Source organism: Entelurus aequoreus, linkage group LG16 (assembly GCF_033978785.1).
Source record: "Entelurus aequoreus isolate RoL-2023_Sb linkage group LG16, RoL_Eaeq_v1.1, whole genome shotgun sequence".
Taxonomy (NCBI): Eukaryota; Metazoa; Chordata; class Actinopteri; order Syngnathiformes; family Syngnathidae; genus Entelurus; species Entelurus aequoreus.
The window spans coordinates 47,718,891-47,739,745 of NC_084746.1; the positions used below are offsets into that span (position 1 = coordinate 47,718,891).

Consider the following 20,855-nt stretch of genomic DNA (forward strand, 5'->3'; position numbering starts at 1 on the left):
AACGTTGAAAAACCATCCCTGAACAGAGGAGGTTTGATTGATTGATTGAGAAGTTTATTGACATCTTAAAGAATTGAATCTATGTAATGCTTTAAAAAGGCAAATGGATGGCACAAAAAGCCAAAAGGATTGTTTCCATTGTGGTCCAGGTGGTCTGAGACACCACCTGTCTCCCACATACAACACTGTCCTTTCAACCATTCCTTAAAGACTCTGCAATTAGCCTCCAACAAATAACGGAAGTTAAAAACATTCTGGTCACATTTGTGCCATTTGTTTACAACTGAATGGAATGCTTACGCGGGGGATTCCGACTATTTTGGACTGGTAGTAGTCGATCCACAGCGATCGTTCTGCCACAAAATACCTCAATGCTAACGAGGGGGATTTACACTTCAACGACAGTCGTTGGCTTTGACAGTTAGGATTGCTCGTTTGCATTCAAACGGTTCTCAATAGGGCGAAACCATCCTTGCCCAGGCACACCCTCCTGGTTTTTGGAGTATATATATTTGGCACCAACCGTTTGGACTAGATCTAACCAATCTTAGTCTACGAGCACGAACTGATGAAGCCTACCGGTAGTAGCGGCGAAACGTCTTCTTAGACAAACCAAACAGTCCAGTTGCGATTGAACGCCCTGAGATGACAACGACCTGGATGAATGAGAACCTTCATAGGTATACTACTGTATCGGCTCTAATTTCAATCCTCTGGTTTTTGTTCTTAAAGTCTTCTTGTGTCCAGGGACTTATTTCCTGAGTTTGTAAACAATAACAACAATGAAACACTATATTGATCCAATCACTGTAGCGTCAACCATGTACTGATATTATACTTGGTTACGTCACTCTTGATATTTGTATCGATCCGCCCCATACTTGCCAACCTTGAGACTTCCGATTTCGGGAGGTGGGGGGCGTGGTTGGGGCGGGGGGCGTGGTTAAGAGGGGAGGAGTATATTTACAGCTAGAATTCACCAAGTCAAGTATTTCATATATATACACTACCGTTCAAAAGTTTGGGGTCACCCAAACAATTTTGTGGCATAGCCTTCATTTCTAAGAACAAGAATAGACTGTCGAGTTTCAGATGAAAGTTCTCTTTTTCTGGCCATTTTGAGCATTTCATTGACCCCACGAATGTGATGCTCCAGAAACTCAATCTGCTCAAAGGAAGGTCAGTTTTGTAGCTTCTGTAACGAGCTAAACTGTTTTCAGATGTGTGAACATGATTGCACAAGGGTTTTCTAATCATCAATTAGCCTTCTGAGCCAATGAGCAAACACATTGTACCATTAGAACACTGGAGTGATAGTTGCTGGAAATGGGCCTCTATACACCTATGTAGATATTGCACCAAAAACCAGACATTTGCAGCTAGAATAGTCATTTACCACATTAGCAATGTATAGAGTGTATTTCTTTAAAGTTAAGACTAGTTTAAAGTTATCTTCATTGAAAAGTACAGTGCTTTTCCTTCAAAAATAAAGACATTTCAATGTGACCCCAAACTTTTGAACGGTAGTGTATATATATATATATATATATATATATATATATATATATATATACATATACATACATCCTGAAAATATGCCAACAAAACTGTGTTTAGATAATTGATACTTCAAACTTGCATAAATAAATCTTGAGGAATATAACATAACTTGGCTTCTGAGAGCGTCAAAATGTAATGAATAAAATGCTAAAGTTGTTGATAAACAAGCAATTATTTTAATAATTAAATATGGTCATTTTAAATGAATTATTATGATCATTTAAAATTAATTATTTCAAATATGTTTATTTTAATGTATAATTATATGGACAGAAAAAATACAAATAAAAATACAATTAATTTTGATGTTTTTAGCAAAATATAGTAAAAATTTATTTATTTTTATTAATAAATATATTTATTTTTAGGTAAGATAAACATAATAATACAATTTATCTCTAGTCTGGATGATTTAGTTCTTGTCACCCTGTTGTCCTCCCGTCTCTTCCCCGAGGATGGCTCCATGAGCTGGGCAAACGCCCGCAGACGCCCTACGTCAACAACACGGTGGGCGGCCCGTCGGTGCGCAGCTCGTACATCGCCGCCCTCTACTTCACCCTCAGCAGCCCGACCAGCGTCGGCTTTGGCAACGTGTGCGCCAACACGGACGCCGAGAAGATCTTCTCCATCTGCACCATGCTCATCGGCGGTATGCCGGACGCCTCGTATGGAATAACGTGATTGGGCAGGCACGCTGTTTATATCGTGGGAAAGCGGACGTGAAAACAGGCTGTCCTCACTCACTCCGATTTTCAGCCGGAGCTGGAGGCCACGCCCCCTCCAGCTCCGGCTGAAAATCGGTAGATTCTCGGGAGGATATTTGTCCCGGGAGGTTTTCGGGAGAGGCGCTGAATTTCGGGAGGGTTGGCAAGTATGATCTGCCCACCACTGTTTACATTGCAAAGCTCTGGCCAAGCGGTTAGCATGGCTCATTGTATCTTCCTACGGTGTGCAGTGTAGGATGTTTAGCTATTCCTTCTTCTCTGGTCCAACCGTGATGATACTTGTAAGAAACATAGTTTATCTGCCGCCATTGAGCCGAGGATTGCGGACTGAGAAACAGCTTTACACTGTGGAGGGACGTTAGTTGCAAGCTCGTCAGCTGTCAAATTTGTAGGAAACAGCTAGAATTCATTATCACAAAATAACGATAGCATTGTCGGACACATTCATTTGTCTATATATATTTGCCGTGTAAAAGGGACCTGAACCAAGAAGTAAACCACGTTCACAGCAGCTGATTTTGGAGCAGACAAAGTCCACAAATGTGTGAAAGAGTGACAAGCAGTCAGGGAGAGTCATATAAAGAGCTTTGAAGGCGGAGGGCGAGAATAAAAGTCAAGGGTTTAAATGTTTTCATTCCTTTGCCAGGGAAGTGCGTATTGTTTGATTTGTAGGTGTGTTGGCATTTACCGGCGGTCTGTGTATTTTTGATTACGTTCTCCTGCAGCCGCGACGGCCAACGCTCTCTTTGCGCCTCAGGCTGACGAGGCCAAGGAGACCTTTTACTGAAATACCATGACGAGCCGGGCTTTTCAATCGCGGGTGAAAAGGTCACGGCCTCCCCGGACGGAAAGACATTTGACATGAGAAGACATACCTGTCCGCAGAGGGGGGGCGCTCCATGCGGGCCTTGCTGACTTGGGTGTACAGGGAGTCCGAGTGCTGGTGCTGGTGCTGGCCGCGAGGGTAGTTGTCGCGGGGGGTTTGGGGGCGGCTGTGCCCGTCGTTAAGTGGGCTGATGCCGGCGTACGGGTGCTCCTCCTCGGAAGACCTCTCTGGCGAGCGGCTCACGTCTAGAATCTCGGCGTAATCCCGTTCCCGAGCCTGCCGCTCCCTTAGCTCACGGGTCTTGGCCTGGATCCTAATGGACAAAAAAAAAAGTTTGTTACATGAAAGATTACACTGTACTTTTACTGTACTCTGGATACTGTATGTATTCTAACCTTGTTGACTCACCACTAATATAAATACAACTTATAACCTCAAACTGCTGGCAGGTCATTCTCCAATAGAGTCAAACTTTGGTTTTTCTGGTTCAATGCATGTTGTTAGCGCTAGTTAATAAAGCGATTGAACATGTTTTTTTTTTGGTTCTCTCTCTCCTTATCCACAAACGGGATGTTGTAGTACGATTACATAGTTATCACTTCATTGAATAGTTGTCCATTATGTGACTGTCATACAAAACCCAAAACCAGTGAAGTTGGCACGGAATACAATGATTTGCTAATATTTTTCAACTTATATTCAATTGAATGGACTGCAAAGACAAGATACTCAAGGTTCGAACTGGAAACCTTTGTTATTTTTTGCAAATATAAGCTCATTTGGAATTTGATGCCTGCAACATGTTTCAAAAAAGCTGGTACAAGTGGGGAAAAAAAAGACTTGAGAATGTTGAGGAATGCTCATCAAACACTTATTTGGAAAATCCCACAGGTGAACAGTGCTAATTGGGAACAGGTGGGCGCCATGATTGGGTATAAAAACAGCTTCCATGAAACGCTCAGTCATTCACAAACAAAGATGGGGCGAAGGTCACCACTTTGTGAACAAATGCCTGAGCAAATTGTTTAAGAACAACATTTGTCAACCAGCTATTGCAAGGAATTTAGGGATTTCACCATCTACGCTCCGTAATATCAACAAAAGGTTCAGAGAATCTGGAGAAATCACTGCACGTAAGCAGCAAGGCTGAAAACCAACATTGAATGCCCGTGACATTCGAACCCACAGGCGGTACTGCATCAAAAAACGACATCAGTGTGTAAAGGATATCACCACATGGGCTCAGGAACAACTTCAGAAAACCACTGTCAGTAACTACAGTTTGTCGCTATATCTGTAAGTGCTATTTAAAACTCTACTATGCAATGCAAAAGCCATTCATCAACAACACCCAGAAACACCGCCAGCTTCACTGGGCCCGAGCTCATCCAAGATGGACTGATGCAGAGTGTAAAAGTGTTCTGTTGTCTGACGAGTCCACATTTCAAATTTTTTTTGGAAACTGGACGTTGTGTCCTCCAGACCAAAGTGGAAAAGAACCATCCGGATTGTTATAGGCGCAAAGTTGAAAAGCCAGCATCTGTGATGGTATGGGGGTGTATTAGTGCCCAAGACATGGGTAAATTACACATCTGTGAAGGCGCCATTAATGCTGAAAGGTACATACAGGTTTTGGAGCAACATATGTTGTCATCCAAGCAACGTTATCATGGACGCCCCTGCTTATTTCAGCAAGACAATGCCAAGCCAAATGTTACAACAGCGTAGTAAAAGAGTGCGGGTACTAGACTGGCCTGCCTGTAGTCCAGACCTGTCTCCCATTGAAAATGTGTGGTGCAATATGAAGCCTAAAATACCACAAGGGAGACCCCCGGACTGTTGAACAACTTAAGCTGTACATCAAGCAAGAATGGGAAAGAATTCCACCTGAAAAGCTTCAAAAATTGGTCTTCTCAGTTCCCAAACGTTTACTGAGTGTTGTTAAAAGGAAAGGCCATGTAACACAGTGGTAAAAATGCCCCTGTGCCAACTGTTGCTGCCAAGAAATTCTAAGTTAATGATTATTTGCCAAAAAAAAATTACGTTTCTCAGTTCGAACATTAAATATCTTGTCTTTGCATTCTATTCAATTGAATATAAGTTGAAAAGGATTTGCAAATCATTGTATTCTGTTTTTATTCACGAATTACACAACGTGCCAACTTCACTGGTTTTGGTGCAGCTACCAGTTCCTCTTTGGGACCCTGAACAAAATTCCAACATTTGTGTACACCTTGAACACACCATTGACATAGCACTTGGCAATATAAATAAGTCAATGCAACGGAACATTAATCCTCTGTTTTACCAATGGTGTTTGTCATTTCAAGTTTTTTCATAAAACATTCTATCCTTAAAGGCCTACTGAAAGCCACTACTACCGACCACGCAGTCTGATAGTTTATATATCAACGATGCAATCTTAACATTGCAACACATGCCTATACGGCCGGGTTAGATTAGCAAAGTGCAATTTTAAATTTCCCGCAAAATATTCTGCTGAAAACGTCTCGGTATGATGACGTTTGCGCGTGACGTCACGGATTGTAGCGGATATATTGGGACAGCATTGTGGCCAGTTATTAAGTCGTCTGTTTTCATCGCAAAATTCCACAGTATTCTGGACATCTGTGTTGGTGAATCTTTTGCAATTTGTTTAATGAACAATGAAGACAGCAAAGAAGAAAGCTGTAGGTGGGAAGCGGTGTATTAGCGGCCGGCTGCAGCAACACAACCAGGAGGACTTTGAGTTGGATAGCAGACGCGCTACCGTGAGTACGCAGCTTTGGCTTCCAAACATTTGATCGCTTGCCCGTACGTGCGTGCCGCTATGTGCATGTCACGTACGTAACTTTGGGGAAATATATGTGCTGTATGAACTTTACGGAGGTGAACGGTACTTTGGGCTGTGGGATTGAGTGTGTTGTGCGGGTGTTTGATTTGTATTGGCGGGTTATATGGACGGGAGGGGGGAGGTGTTTGTTATGCGGATTAATTTGTGGCATATTAAATATAAGCCTGGTTGTGTTGTGGATAATAAAGTATATATATGTCTTGTGTTTATTTACTGTTTTAGTCATTCCCAGCTGAATATCAGGTCCCACCCGCCTCTCACAGCATCTTCCTTATCTGAATCGCTTCCACTGCCCTCTAATCCTTCACTCTCACTTTCCTCATCCACAAATCTTTCATCCTCGCTCAAATTAATGGGGTAATCGTCGCTTTCTCGGTCTGAGTCGCTCTCGCTGCTTGTGGCCATGATTGTAAACAATGTGCGGATGTGAGGAGCTCCACAACCTGTGACGTCACGCTACTTCCGGTACAGGCAAGGCTTTTTTTATCAGCGACCAAAAGTTGCGAACTTTATCGTCGATGTTCTCTACTAAATCCTTTTCAGCAAAAATATGGCAATATCGCGAAATGATCAAGTATGACACATAGAATGGACCTGCTATCCCCGTTTGAATAAGAACATTTCATTTCAGTAGGCCTTTAATACTTATTATTATTATTATTAGCCTTTATTTAACCAGGTAAAATCCCATTGAGATCAAAGATCTCTTTTCCAAGGGAGACCTGGCCAAGAGGGCAGCAGCAAGGTTACATTAAAAACAGTAAACAAACACATAAAACATCACATTTACGACATTAAAACTTGCTGACATAACACATGTGCATACAGACAAGGTAGACTGCAGTCCTTTCACAGAAGCTTTAAACTCATTCAACGTAACAAGGGTTTGAAGTTTAATATTCGATTGTAGGCTATTCCAAGCCTTCGCTGCTGAAAACCTAAACGCTTTCTTGCCCAGTTCAGTTCTTACTTTGGGGACGACAAATTGCAGAACATTCATTGAACGAAGATTGTGACTTCCTTGTTTCTTTGTTAAAAGACAAGACAGATACTATACAACTTACAACCATACAGCGAAGCATTGCTCATAACAATTCCGCAGAAATAAGGGCCAAAACAAAGAATCGCATTCTATGGAGTACGACCGCAAAATAATCCACCATCAGGCCAAACAAAGTTGCAAGTGCCAGCACTTTGATAAAAAAGGCAAGAAACTATGAATTAAAAAAATAGCTCTTAGCAAAGTACAACTGTCCCCTCCTTGCCGTATTTGCCAACACCGTGTTTGAGAATAGGGTACACTTCTGTACCATACTGAGTGTTCCTTTACGATGAATTAGATTTTGGCTAAAAGTACCGCAACACCCCTTGCCGCCTCATTCCCAAGATGGAGGATAAAGTCCAAACAAGTTGCAACATTCTGTCTGTTGTGGGGGAAAAAAGGCAATGTCTATTTTTGTTACTACAAATAGCACAAACGACGTTCCAGTTGTTAGAGGGGGCTGTCAAATCACATATGTTATCAAAACAACATTATCTTCTGACCCCCCCCCCCCCCCCCTCCAGCGGTGGGCGGAGCCAGCAAGCAGTCCCTATAATTACATCCATGCTAATTATCAGCGCTTTACAACCAGCAATTATCAATGTTTTTCTTTGGGACCTGGGACAGTAGAGGTAGGGTGGGGTGCGTATGGCGAGCTAAAATCATCCTTCACATAAAAAAAAAAAAAAGGTCCAAACACAGGGACTCAAAATAAAATGTTCTGCTAAACATCCTCACAATGTGACCATGTCAAATGAGTACAGCGGTTCTCTGCAAGCTCATTAGGGAAACAGGACCCTGCAGGGTTCTGCCTTTAAAATCAGGGGAACAATCATCATCAGCGGCAGCTACTGGTTTGTGTACAGAAGCACACTGGCTGATAAGATAAGACCACACATCCCAGTTTGGATACGCATGACCTTCCCATTCCAAAGCTGGGGTCAGCGCTTTCTCCGCCAGGCAGGAAGCAGCTTCAAGTGTGTGGGAAAGGAGGCAAAGTGGACTTTTCAAAACAGAACACATGAACAAAGGGGCAGCGTGCTGCTGACAAAGATGGAGGAGGAATGAAGGTGGTTTATAACATCGGCCAATTTGACATAAGATGGCATTTATCTGCTTTTATAATGAATCAGCAGGATGGACACATAAGAGCTCATCGTGCAAATCTATGTCATTTAGAGGTCCCCCTCAGTCAAATGTTGAACTTGGTCACTGCTGGAAGATTAAAATTCACTTCTTACGCCCTATTGTGTTGGAAACAATTGTCGCTGCACCACCCCGACACGTGACACTGGTGATGACGGAATCTAACGATGGAGTTGCATGAGGACATGACTGTGTGAGAGCACACAACATTTGCTTTTGTTGCAGCTTTGGTGCGTCTACTTTGTGTCGATAAGTGTACTATGCCTTACGAAAAAATGTCAGGAAGCTAACTACTGGACTTAGACAAACTTTAATGATCCACAAGGGAAATTGTTCCACACAGTAGCTCGGTTACAAAGGATGGAAAGGGTGAGGATGGAAAGGATAATGCACACAAGGGCACAAAAAGAGAGCGAAAACAAAAGGTATAAAGTAGACTAAAAATGTACCATAGTAGCAATATAAATATAACATGTAATATTTACATATCATGGTAACACTTTAGTATGGGGAACATATGAACCATTAATTAGTTGCTTATTAACATGCAAATTAGTAACACATTGGCTGTATATTAGTCATTATTAAGTACTTATTAATGCCTTATTCTGCATGGCCTTATTATACAACCAGTAAGCCATTAACTAAGAGTCATCCCTAACCCTGACCCTATGTTAATAAGCAACTAATTAATGGTTCATATGTTCCACATACTAAAGTGTTACCCATATTATATATACAGTATATAATATATACAATATAATGCCAATTACCATGTACAATATTACAGTATATGTAACAGCTGCAGCAAAAAAAAAAGAGTAGAGCCAACATAAAATATACATTACAAACAAACAAACAGTGATTACACAGCTGGATGGAGAACGGAATGAAGGAGTTCTTGAATCGCATGAAGGAGTTCTTCTTATCAATCTAAGGACGTCTGTATATACCGTATTTTTCGGAGTATAAGTCGCTCCGGACTATAAGTCGCACCGGCCGAAAATGCATAATAAAGAAGGAAAAAACATATATAAGTCGCACTGGAGTATAAGTCGCATTTTTTGGGGAAATTTATTTGATAAAAGCCAACACCAAGAATAGACATTTGAAAGGCAATTTAAAATAAATAAAGAAGAGTGAACAACAGGCTGAATAAGTGTACGTTATATGACGCATAAATAACCAACTGAGAACGTGCCTGGTATGTTAACGTAACATATTATGGTAAGAGTCATTCAAATAACTATAACATAGAACATGCTATACGTTTACCAAACAATCTGTCACTCCTAATCGCTAAATCCCATGAAATCTTATACGTCTAGTCTCTTACGTGAATGAGCTAAATAATATTATTTGATATTTTACGGTAATGTGTTAATAATTTCACACACAAGTCGCTCCTGAGTGTAAGTCGCAACCCCGACCAAACTATGAAAACAACTGCGACTTATAGTCCGAAAAATACGGTAAATATGGAAGTATGGTCAAATCCAGAAAACGGCGTACGGCAGTTAAAATTCAGATGTATTGAAGTGTTCGCACGCACATTTCTTTGTTACATGGCAATCTACAGTACTTGGAATCCTACGCAGACGTGCGTTTGGCAAGCACGCCCAGACCACGCCCCCTTATACCGATAATCATATTGAAAGTAGCCATGTGCTTGAACTCGGCACGTTCTGACCATTCACAAGTTAGTAGGAGGTGGAACGATTGTCAGCCCGACATTGCTGTGTCTCCGAGAACTAAAGGCAGCGGGAATAAATAAAAGAAAGGGGGCCGGATTGTTTTTGTTCATATGTGTCTGATGGGCAGGTCAATCAGTCTGATAAGAAAAGGCTATTTTTTGTGAACTGTTACCCAGCATCACTTAAAAGGGAACTGCACTTTTTTGGGTAATTTTTGCCTATTGTTCACAATCATTATGAGAAACAAAAATACATGTCTTTTTTTTTTAATTAGGATTTTAAAGATGATTAAAAAAAAGCTTAAAAAAAAGCATCTAGTGGGAGTAACTGTTGTAGCCTTCAAAGCCCTCTAAGACAACTTCAAAACCCTCCATCAACATTGTATATACACACTGAAAGTCTTTATATAACAGTGTTTCCCACACATTCATTTATTTGTGGCGGCCCGCCACGAAAGAATTACGTCCGCCACAAATAAAAAATATTATTTTTTTATTTATTTTTATTTTTTTGGTCCTGTCCAGCTTCTCAGGCAAATCATATAGTTGATGTAGATGCCCATATAGGCTGTTCAGATTTACTTTACAAAAGAAAAGTGTAGGATACTTCTCTTGTTGCCTTATTTGTATTTGACCACTACTGTTTTCTGTTTATTTGTTACTGACTGTGGCAGGACACCTCTGCCTCTGTTTCACTTTATGTTGCTGGTAAATAATATGGTTGTAGTAGTAGGCTAAAGTTAAATTATTTAGTATGCACTAATTAAAGGGGCAGAGCTTTAAGAGACATTTTAGCTTTTATATTTCATAAGATATATTTTTTGGAAGAACCACAATTAATAAATATATTTCAGTGAATAAGTTATTGTTCAAATCTGTATATAAATATGTACATAAAGTGTTGTAATTATATTGTAAAATGGATGGATGGACGTTTAAAACAAAACTGTTATTATTAATTAGTAAGTATAATTTTTTTTAGCCTTTTTAGAGAAAATCATATCATTGTAGTAAATTATGCAAATTACCCGATAATGTCATGGTGACCACGCCCATAGCCACGCCCCCACCGCCACAGGTATCTTGGCAGTTTATGGGAAACACTGTATAATGTAGCAACAGACACGTTCATAACCATATGTAATATGTTCAATATTTACCGCATTTATTTCCGTTTCCATTGCAGCGCAATTTCGACTTCTGGCAACAAATGCGTGTCCTACTTCCGAAAACAAAACACTTGTGTGTGTTCTAATCATGGCAGACTTGGTAACAAACCACAAAGACGACTATTTTTGGACAAACGAGGATTCACAAGCGTACCTTTTCGAAGCTGAATGAACAGAAGATAAACACATGCTTCTAGAAGCCAGCACAAAAAAACAGGGTGAAGCCTTGAAGGAGACGGAAGACGATTGAGTGAGGTCAGCATGACACGAAGCTGCAAATACGGAATTCAGAAACAAGCTATTTCGACGGAAAATGGTGTGCTAAACCCAAATAAACCAGAAAAAAACTTCCCAAAACTGCACCAAAGAGACGACTGTCCATCGAGTGAGTCACACGTTATATAGATGATACACACGGCACGTCATGCTTGAATCATGCCAGACAGCATATGCTGTCTGGCTAGCTATGTACAAACAAAACATGAAATGTGGGCTAATAATTTACAAATACTATAATATGATTGTTCAGTCTGTACAGATTGGTGTCTTATCGCATACCGAAGCACGCCAATGTGTTACTAAGCTATTATACAGGTTATGGAACGTAAATGAAGTATTGGTGATGGTTTTAAAATTCATTTTTAAAGTGATTTAGTAGCAGAATTGATTGCTCCCAATAACTGCATTGCAAGCTAGCTACAAAGAGCCGATTCGTACATGTTAGAATGCAAAAGAAACCCCAAAAACTTTTGTCTTCCTGTCTCTCATGATGATTGTGAACGATAGGCAAAATTCCAAGAGAAGTGCAGTTCCCCTTTAAGTATCCAGCCTGTAGAAATGTGCGTACGGCAGCTCTGAAGTGTCCGTGAGGAAGTGCACAGTTCCACGTCAACGTCAGTTTTGATTAGGGATGATGTTTGATAAGAAATTATCGAGTTCGAGCCTATTATCGAATCCTCTTATCGAACCGATTCCTTATCGATTCTCTTATCGAGTCCAGATAGGTTGTTGTATATGGGAAAAAAAACACAATGTTTGGTTTAACAAAAGTTCACTTTTATTATATAAGAAAAAAATAAAATCTAATAAATAAATAAATATTGACTGTTACCCCCCTAAAAAACTAAAATAAAATAAATAAATATTGACTGTTGTTAACCAAATATATTAAGTGGGATTTTTCAGAAAAACAAATATATACAGTAACACAAAAACAAGCTGTCTCTGTGATCACTATAGGTGTATAAATAATAATATAGTGTTAAATAAAATCAGTCCCTTGGGCACAAAACTGAAAATAATACAGCTCTCCAAAAAGTGCACTTCTGCTGCTATTTGACATAACTGTTTGTTATGATGCTTTGACATTTTTGCACTTTATTTCTTTATTGAAAGAAAATTCTATGAAGAGAAAAGTTGTTTGCAAATGTGGTTACATAGCTAAAAAATGAAAAGTTAAAGCTAAAAAAAGAAATACACTTTATTGAGTTAAAATCTTTCTTTATAGGGGGAAATATGTGATGTTATGAGCTAGGGAAAATAACAACTACACTACCCAGCATGCAACGGGAGTGACGAGCATGCGCGGTAGCCCCGAAAAGTGTTGTTGCATGTCGCCACCCGGCAGCTAAGAATGAGGTTATTATGAGCACGCTGTGAAAGTAAACGTCAAGAACTCAGCCAACACGCCTCGTCTGCATTATTTATAATTAGACAGACAACACATCTACAGTGTGATTTTGTTTTGTTTACAAGGAAAGAAAAACAAAAGTTAAATAAGGGAGATATGTTGTATATATATGTATGTGCTGCGGTTGCTTTAAGAACGTTGCGACAGCTGCCGTAAAGGAGGTGCGTTGCTATGTTTCCGGTTGGTCGTAAAAGTGTTCGTCATGTGTTTGTACCCTGCTCAAATCTCTCAGTAAAGTTATTCATTGGATTATACCTTTTGTTTTGAACTTTATTACACCTTGGAGCGCTTTTTCCGGTCCATTGTTTTCCTGCTTTCGCTATCTGCGCCTAATGACTGGGCTACGTGACGTCATTTCTTGTGATGTCCCACGGAGCATTTCTGGTCGGGATGGGATTCCAGGGATTCCAATAAAGAACCAACTCTTTTTCTTTACTATAGTGTTCTCGATAACGGGTACCGGTTCTCAAAAAAATGATTAGAGTCCGAGGACTCGGTTCTTTTCTTATCGAACAACCGGGAAAACCGGTTTCGAGTATCATCCCTAGTTTTGATACATCTCAACTTTGCCGTGAAAAAGGGCATAAGGCAGGTTTTTGTGCAAGCTTTATAAATGAGGCCACTGGTCATAGCCAAAATCCAAAATGATCAATATACCAAAACTAGCGCTATCAAATGTAATGCATTAACTCATGCGATTAATCACAAATGATTGCATTGATGTATAGTGCAGAATAATCACGCAATTATTTTGAGCAAACATGCTCTTTGACCTTAACCGTGGACGGTTTCCTGAATGCATCCATAAACGTGGATGCATGTGCAAAAGTGCAATATATTTATCTGTACAGTAATCTATTTATATCTGCACCTTATTGCTCTTTTATCCTGCGCTACAACCAGCTAATGCAACAAAATTTCGTTCTTATCTGTACTGTAAAGTTCAAATTTGAATGACAATAAAAGGAAGTCTAAGTCTCTAAGAAAGGTTCCATAGATTGTTATACAGTCAGTAATCAGGTCAATGCATCAGGGCAAACATGAGCGAGGAGAGTGCGCTCGCTGGAAAATTTCGCTTAAAAATACATCCGACGGTTTGCAAGTTTTTAGCAAATAAATGTGGTGGATATAAGTAAAACATTTAATAAATGCTTGTGTGTGACTAGGTAATGATATGAACATTTTTGTTCACAAATAATCAAGGTTATCATCATTGGGGTATTGTTGAATGTGCTCAAAAAGTACCAACACACGTGCACACACACACACACAAACATCTTTTGAACAAGTACATTTAAAAAAAAACCAACTAAATAAATAGACACTATTTTGCATGTTTTGTGTTTCGTATGCTTCACTGTTAGTGTTTTAGTCTTAGTATCGTATCTGTTTTAATGGTTAAAGGCCTACTGAAACCCACTACTACCGACCACGCAGTCTGATAGTTTATATATCAATGATGAAATCTTAACATTGCAACACATGCCAATACGGCCGGGTTAACTTATAAATTGCAATTTTAAATTTCCCGCCACACTTCCGGTTGAAATCGTCTAGATATGATGACGTATGCGCGTGACGGAATCAGTTGATGCGGAAGTATTGGTACCCCATTGAATACAATACAAAAAAGCTCTGTTTTCATTTCAAAATTCCACAGTATTCTGGACATCTGTGTAGGTGAATCTTTTGCAATTTGTTTAATGAACAATGGAGACTGCAAAGAAGAAAGTTGTAGGTGGGATCGGTGTATTAGCGACGGACTACAGCAACACAACCAGGAAGACAGAGATGCATAGCAGACGCGTTAGCCGCCGAACTCACCTTAACTTCCTCCGTCTCGCCGACCGCATCTGTGATCGGGTGAAGTCCTTCGTCGCACCGTCGATCGCTGAAACGCAGGTGAGCACGGGTGTTGGTGAGCAGATGAGGGCTGGCTGGCGTAGGTGGATAGCTAATGTTTTTAGCATAGCTCTGTGATGTCCGGTTGCTAAGTTAGCTTCAATGGCGTCGTTAGCAACAGCATTGTTAAGCTTCGCCAGGCTGGAAAGCATTAACCGTGTATTTACATGTCCATGGTTTAATAGTATTGTTGATCTTCTGTCTATCCTTCCAGTCAGGGATTTATTTATTTTGTTTCTATATGCAGTTAAGCACGATGCTATCATGTTAGCTCCGTAGCTAAAGTGTTTCGTCCATGTATTGTCGTGGAGATAAAAGTCACTGTGAATGTCCATTTCGCGTTCTCGACTCTCATTTTCAAGAGGATATAGTATCCGAGGTGGTTTAAAATACAAATCCGTGATCCACAATAGAAAAAGGAGAGAGCATGGAATCCAATGAGCCAGCTTGTACCTAAGTTACGGTCAGAGCGAAAAAAGATATGTCTTGCACTGCATTCTAGTACTTCACTCGAACGTTCCTCATCCACGAATCTTTCATCCTCGCTCAAATTAATGGGGTAATCGTCGCTTTCTCGGTCCAAATCGCTCTAGCTGCGTTGAAAACAATAGGAAAATGTGAGGAGCCTTTCAATTGACTACGTCACGCTACTTCCGGTAGGGACAAGGCTTTTTTTTATCAGATACCAAAAGTTGCGATCTTTATCGTCGTTGTTCTCTACTAAATCCTTTCAGCAAAAATATGGCAATATCACGAAATGATCAAGTATGACACATAGAATGGATCTGCTATCCCCGTTTAAATTAAAAAAAATCATTTCAGTAGGCCTTTAAACTTTTATTGTTTCAAATATTGGTTTTTACTGTAGCATTTTAAGATTTATTTAAATAAAAAGTGTGTAGTATAAAATCTTTTTTTTTTTTCTGGCGGGCGTCCTACTCTGTTCAGCGGTCCTTGAACGCACTGTAAAAACATCTGTCTTGTATTCCTCTGAGTATAGAACAATCACTCTGTTCTAAGAGAGCACAGCTTGTAGGTTCAATGTGCACAACTGAATAGCTTAGTTGCTCAGAAAGTAATGTGTTTATATACGTTTAGATTGGGGTATGTTGTTTCCGAATTGGGGGAAAACTTTAATGTTGCTTGTATTCATGTTGGAATTTAAGCTAGCGAGTTGGCGCCAGTCTGTTCAGGAGTTTATCAAAGTGCAGTTATCAATCACGTTTTTCTGATAATTTTAATTTAAAATGGTAACACTAACAGTCAGGACTTTTACCCCGGTTATCATTAATACCATTTATTGTTACTTCCCTATGTTTGACATTCTGACAATGAAATTGTATTTGTGTCCAAACTATGGGGTCTTCTTTTAAATTAATTTGAATTATGTAGATAAGTAATAACATGTGATTGATCATAATTAATCCAAATTCAAAAGTGTGATTCATCTGTTTAAAAAATATGTATCATTTGCCAGCACTAAACAGAACCAAATGTATTCCAAATACCTATAAAGCTTTATTTGATTCTGATTATTATTACAGTAAACAAATTAAAGGCAAAAATCGATGAAAAAAGTATTAGGGTCTGTAACACTGGCCCTGTATTTACTTGGTATCGGATCGATAGGGGTATTTGCAGTGTCGCCCATGCTAAGTATCTGGCTATTGTAATTACAGTCGCAATCAAAAGTTGACATACACTTGTAAGGAACATAACGTCATGGCTGTCTTGAGTTTCCAATCATTTCCACAACTCTTATTTTTTTGTGATAGAGTGATTGGAGCACATACTTGTTGGTCACAAAAAACATTCATGAAGTTTGGTTCTTCTATGAATTATTATGGGTCTACTGAAAATTTGACCAAATCTGCTGGGTCAAAAGTATACATACAGCAATGTTAATATTTGGTTACATGTCCCTTGGCAAGTTTCACTGCAATAAGGCGCTTTTGGTAGCCATCCACAAACTTCTGGCAAGCTTCTGGTTGAATTTTTTGACCACTCCTCTTGACAAAATTGGTGCAGTTCAGCTAACCGTGTTGGATTTCTGACATGGACTTGTTTCTTCAGCATTGTCCACACGTTTAAGTCGGGACTTTTGGAAGGCCATTCTAAAACCTTCATTCTAGCCTGATTTAAAAGTTTTTTGTGACCAACAAGTATGTGCTTTGATTTTTCTATCACTAAAAAATAAGAGTTGTAGAAATGATTGGAAACTCAAGACAGCCATGACATTATGTCCTTCACAAGTGTATGTCAACTTTTGACCACGACTGTATGTGATGTGATTTATCAACCAAAGTCAGTTTCTCGTGAATGTGGAGTGGATGAATGATGAGTTCCAAGTGTCACATGCTTTGAGTCACTACAAAAAAGCACTATATTAATGGAATCACTTATCAATATCATCTTCACCAAGTCATCATTGTGTAATTATAATCAATCAATAATGGGAGGTAAATAGATTTATGATCTAAAAGTGTCACAAGGTCAACAACAATAAGCGTTACTTCGTTTTGTACATTCTTTAAAGGCCTACTGAAAGCCACTACTACCGACCACGCAGTCTGATAGTTTATATACAAATGATGAAATCTTAACATTGCAACACATGCCAATACGGCCGGGTTAGATTAGTAAAGTGCAATTTTAAATTTCCCGCGAAATATCCTGCTGAGAACGTCTCGGTATGATGACGTTTGCGCGTGACGTCACGGATTGTAGTGGACATTTTGGGACATCATTGTGGCCAGTTATTAAGTCGTCTGTTTTCATCGCAAAATTCCACAGTATTCAGGACATCTGTGTTGGTGAATCTTTTGCAATGTGTTCAATGAACAATGGAGATAGCAAAGAAGAAAGCTGTAGGTGGGAAGCGGTGTATTAGCGGCCGGCTGCAGCAAGACAAACACGTAACGGCTACGTCGTAGCCGGTGTTTCATTGTTTACATTCCCGAACGATGACAGTCAAGCTTTACCATTGGCCTGTCGAGAACTGGGAGAACAGAGACTCTTACCAGAGGACTTTGAGTTGGATATGCGGTACCGTGAGTACGCAGCTGCGGCTTCCAAACATTTGATCGCTTGCCCGTACGTGCGTGCCGTTATGTGCGTGTCACGTACGTAACTTTGGGGAAATATATGTGCTGTATGAACTTTACGGAGGTGAACAGTACTTTGGGCTGTGGGATTGAGTGTGTTGTGCGGGTGTTTGATTTGTATTGGCGGGTTATATGGACGGGAGGGGGGAGGTGTTTGTTATGCGGATTAATTTGTGGCATATTAAATATAAGCCTGGTTGTGTTGTGGCTAATAGAGTATATATATGTCTTGTGTTTATTTACTGTTTTAGTCATTCCCAGCTGAATATCAGGTCCCACCCGCCTCTCACAGCATCTTCCCTATCTGAATCGCTTCCACTGCCCTCTAGTCCTTCACTCTCACTTTCCTCATCCACAAATCTTTCATCCTCGCTCAAATTAATGGGGAAATCGTCGCTTTCTCGGACCGAATCGCTCTCGCTGCTGGTGGCCATGATTGTAAACAATGTGCAGATGTGAGGCGCTCCACAACCTGTGACGTCACGCTACTTCCGGTACAGACGAGGCTTTTTTATCAGCGACCAAAAGTTGCGAACTTTATCGTCGATGTTCTCTACTAAATCCTTTCAGCAAAAATATGGCAATATCGCGAAATGATCAAGTGTGACACATAGAATGGACCTGCTATCCCCCGTTTGAATAAGAAAATCTCATTTCAGTAGGCCTTTAACATGTCATGTTGCTAGATGTTAAAGAATGCAGAAAACAGAAATGTGTTACAAAGTAAGTATGTTGGTAGGAAGGGCAAATGAAAGAATGAGGGGGGAAAAAAGAAGAAAGAATCCCGAAGTGGGACAAAGCGCGCGTGGCAGGCGACAGAAACGGCGGCATGGCGAAAGAAATGTTTGAGGAGTGACCTTTGTAGCACACGAGGCCAGAACAATGGTCCATTATGTGCTATTGTGTCTGCCGGGTAATAACGCTCCATCTTGGAGCCAAGGCTGACACGCCCCATGGAGCAGGGTGAAAGGCAGGAAAGGCAGCCAGCGGATAAGACGACGGATCAGACAGACGCTGGATTGATATCGCTACATTCCTTTGAATGGGGTTTTTCATGGGGAAAACTTATGCGGGGGGGAAAAAAAGCCATTAGCACTGAGTAAGTATGTTAAATTCATTAGTGTCACCCTAATAAAGCCTAAAAAGGGAAATACCATTCACTCTTTTTGACTTATTTGATTGCACAAATGATTAAATTGTTGTGCTAATCTGCAAAAGGCCTGCATCACTCTCCATGGCAACCAGCAGTGCAGGCTGCATCTGTCTGGCTCCGTGTCTGCACATCCTCTGGGAGCTGAGATTTAAACCGTTCAATCAATCGCAGGTGGATCAATGGCAGCTTCTGGCAGCGGCCAATCGATGGACGACGAGGTGCGAGGCCCCCCCCCCGTCAGGAACCCTGGGAGACTAAGTTTGGTGCAGCGCCGCTAAACGCGTTTGTTGTCGAGCAACCAATCAGCTGTGCACTTCCTGTCGATAGCAGTGTGTCTGAGCTGGAGGTGAAATACAAACACGTTGTGCTTTTCTCTGCCTATGAGGGGAGGCGGGTACAAAAAGTCAGACAGGCAGCTTAGAAAATAAAATAACCTTCCTCATGCAAACATAATGCAGTGTGCAATACATTCATTAATTTGTGATGGACAGCCACTAATACATTTGGCACTAACTGTTCTGAAAATGAAATTTCGATTCCTTGTATGTCTTGTACACGTGAAGAATTGACAATTAAGTCGACAGTTGAGTATTATAATCATTATCACAATATACAGTATATCACAATATAGATTTTGGGCCATTTCGCCCGTCTCTAGTTGTTAACTTGGGACTTTTTGGCCATATTCAGTATTTAGACTCTATTTCCAAAAAGGAAGTAGTGACTTGCTTTGTTTTTTGAGACTTTTGGAGACTAACAGGAAAGCATATATCGCTCTTCTCAACGAGCAGCGGGTGCTGCTGTGGCTGCCCCGAAGCCCTAACCACAAAAAATAAGGACAGAAGAAAGTTTTATCATGTTTATTGCTCACTTTTTGTCTCTCTCTTGCAGCGTCCATTAAATTACACTATATTGCCAAAAGTATTTGGCCACCTGCCTTGACTCACATATGAACTTGAGGTGCGATCCCATTTCTAACCCATAGGGTTCAATATGATGTCGGTCCACCTTTTGCAGCTACTACATCTTCAACTCTTCTGGGAAGGCTGTCCACAAAGTGTGTTTATAAGAATGTTTGACCATTCTTCCAAAAGCGCATTGGTGACGTCACACACTGGCTCTCAGTCTTCATTCCAATTCATCCCAAAGGTGTTCTATCGGGTTCAGGTCAGGACTCTGTGCAGGCCAGTCAAGTTCATCCACACCAGACTCTGTCATCCATGTCTTTATGGACCTTGCTTTGTGCACTGGTGCACAGTCATGTTGGAAGAGGAAGGGGCCCACACCAAACTGTTCCCACAAGGTTGGGAGCATGAAATTGTCCAAAATGTTTTGGTATCCTGGAGCATTCAAAGTTCCTTTCACCGGAACTAAGGAGCCAAGCCCAACTCCTGAAAAACAACTCCACACCATAATTCCTCCTCCACTAAATTTCACACTCTGCACATTGCAGTCCGAAATGTAGCGTTCTCCTGGCAACCTCCAAACCCAGACTGGTCCATCAGATTGCCAGATGGAAAAGGCTGATTCATCACTCCAGAGAAGGCGTCTCCACTGCTCTAGAGTCCAGTGGCGACGTGCTTTACACCACTGCATCCCACACTTTGCATTGGACTTGGTGATGTATGGCTTAGATGCAGCTGTACGGCCATGGAAACCCATTCCATGAAGCTCTCTATGTACTGTACGTGGGCTAATTGGAAGGTCCCATGAAGTTTGGAGCTCTGTAGCAACATCCGCTGACCCGTCTCTGTCAGTTTACGTGGCCTACCACTTTGTGGCTGAGTTGCTGTTGTTCCCAAACTCTTCCATTTTCTTATAATAAAGCCGACAGTTGACTTTGGAATATTTAGGAGGGAGGAAATTTCACGACTGGATTTGTTGCACAGGTGGCATCCTGTGACAGTTCCACGCTGGAAATCACTGAGAGCGGCCCATTCTTTCACAAATGTTTGTAGAAACAGTCTCCATGCCTAAGTGCTTGATTGTAT

The 20,855-nt window shown here is 40.6% G+C and overlaps 1 protein-coding gene across 1 annotated transcript in view; it reads right to left on the reverse strand.

Moving 5' to 3' along the window:
- LOC133631217 (partitioning defective 3 homolog) overlaps positions 1-18,666 on the reverse strand; it is a 112,662-nt gene extending 93,996 nt beyond the window's left edge. Inside the window, exons 1-2 of the mRNA XM_062023376.1 lie at positions 18,569-18,666; positions 3,161-3,424 (exon numbers count right to left, since the gene is read on the reverse strand). Coding sequence (XP_061879360.1) covers positions 3,161-3,424; positions 18,569-18,666 — 362 coding nt within the window. The remainder of the gene's footprint in view (positions 1-3,160; positions 3,425-18,568) is intronic.
- Positions 18,667-20,855: the final 2,189 nt, after the last annotated feature.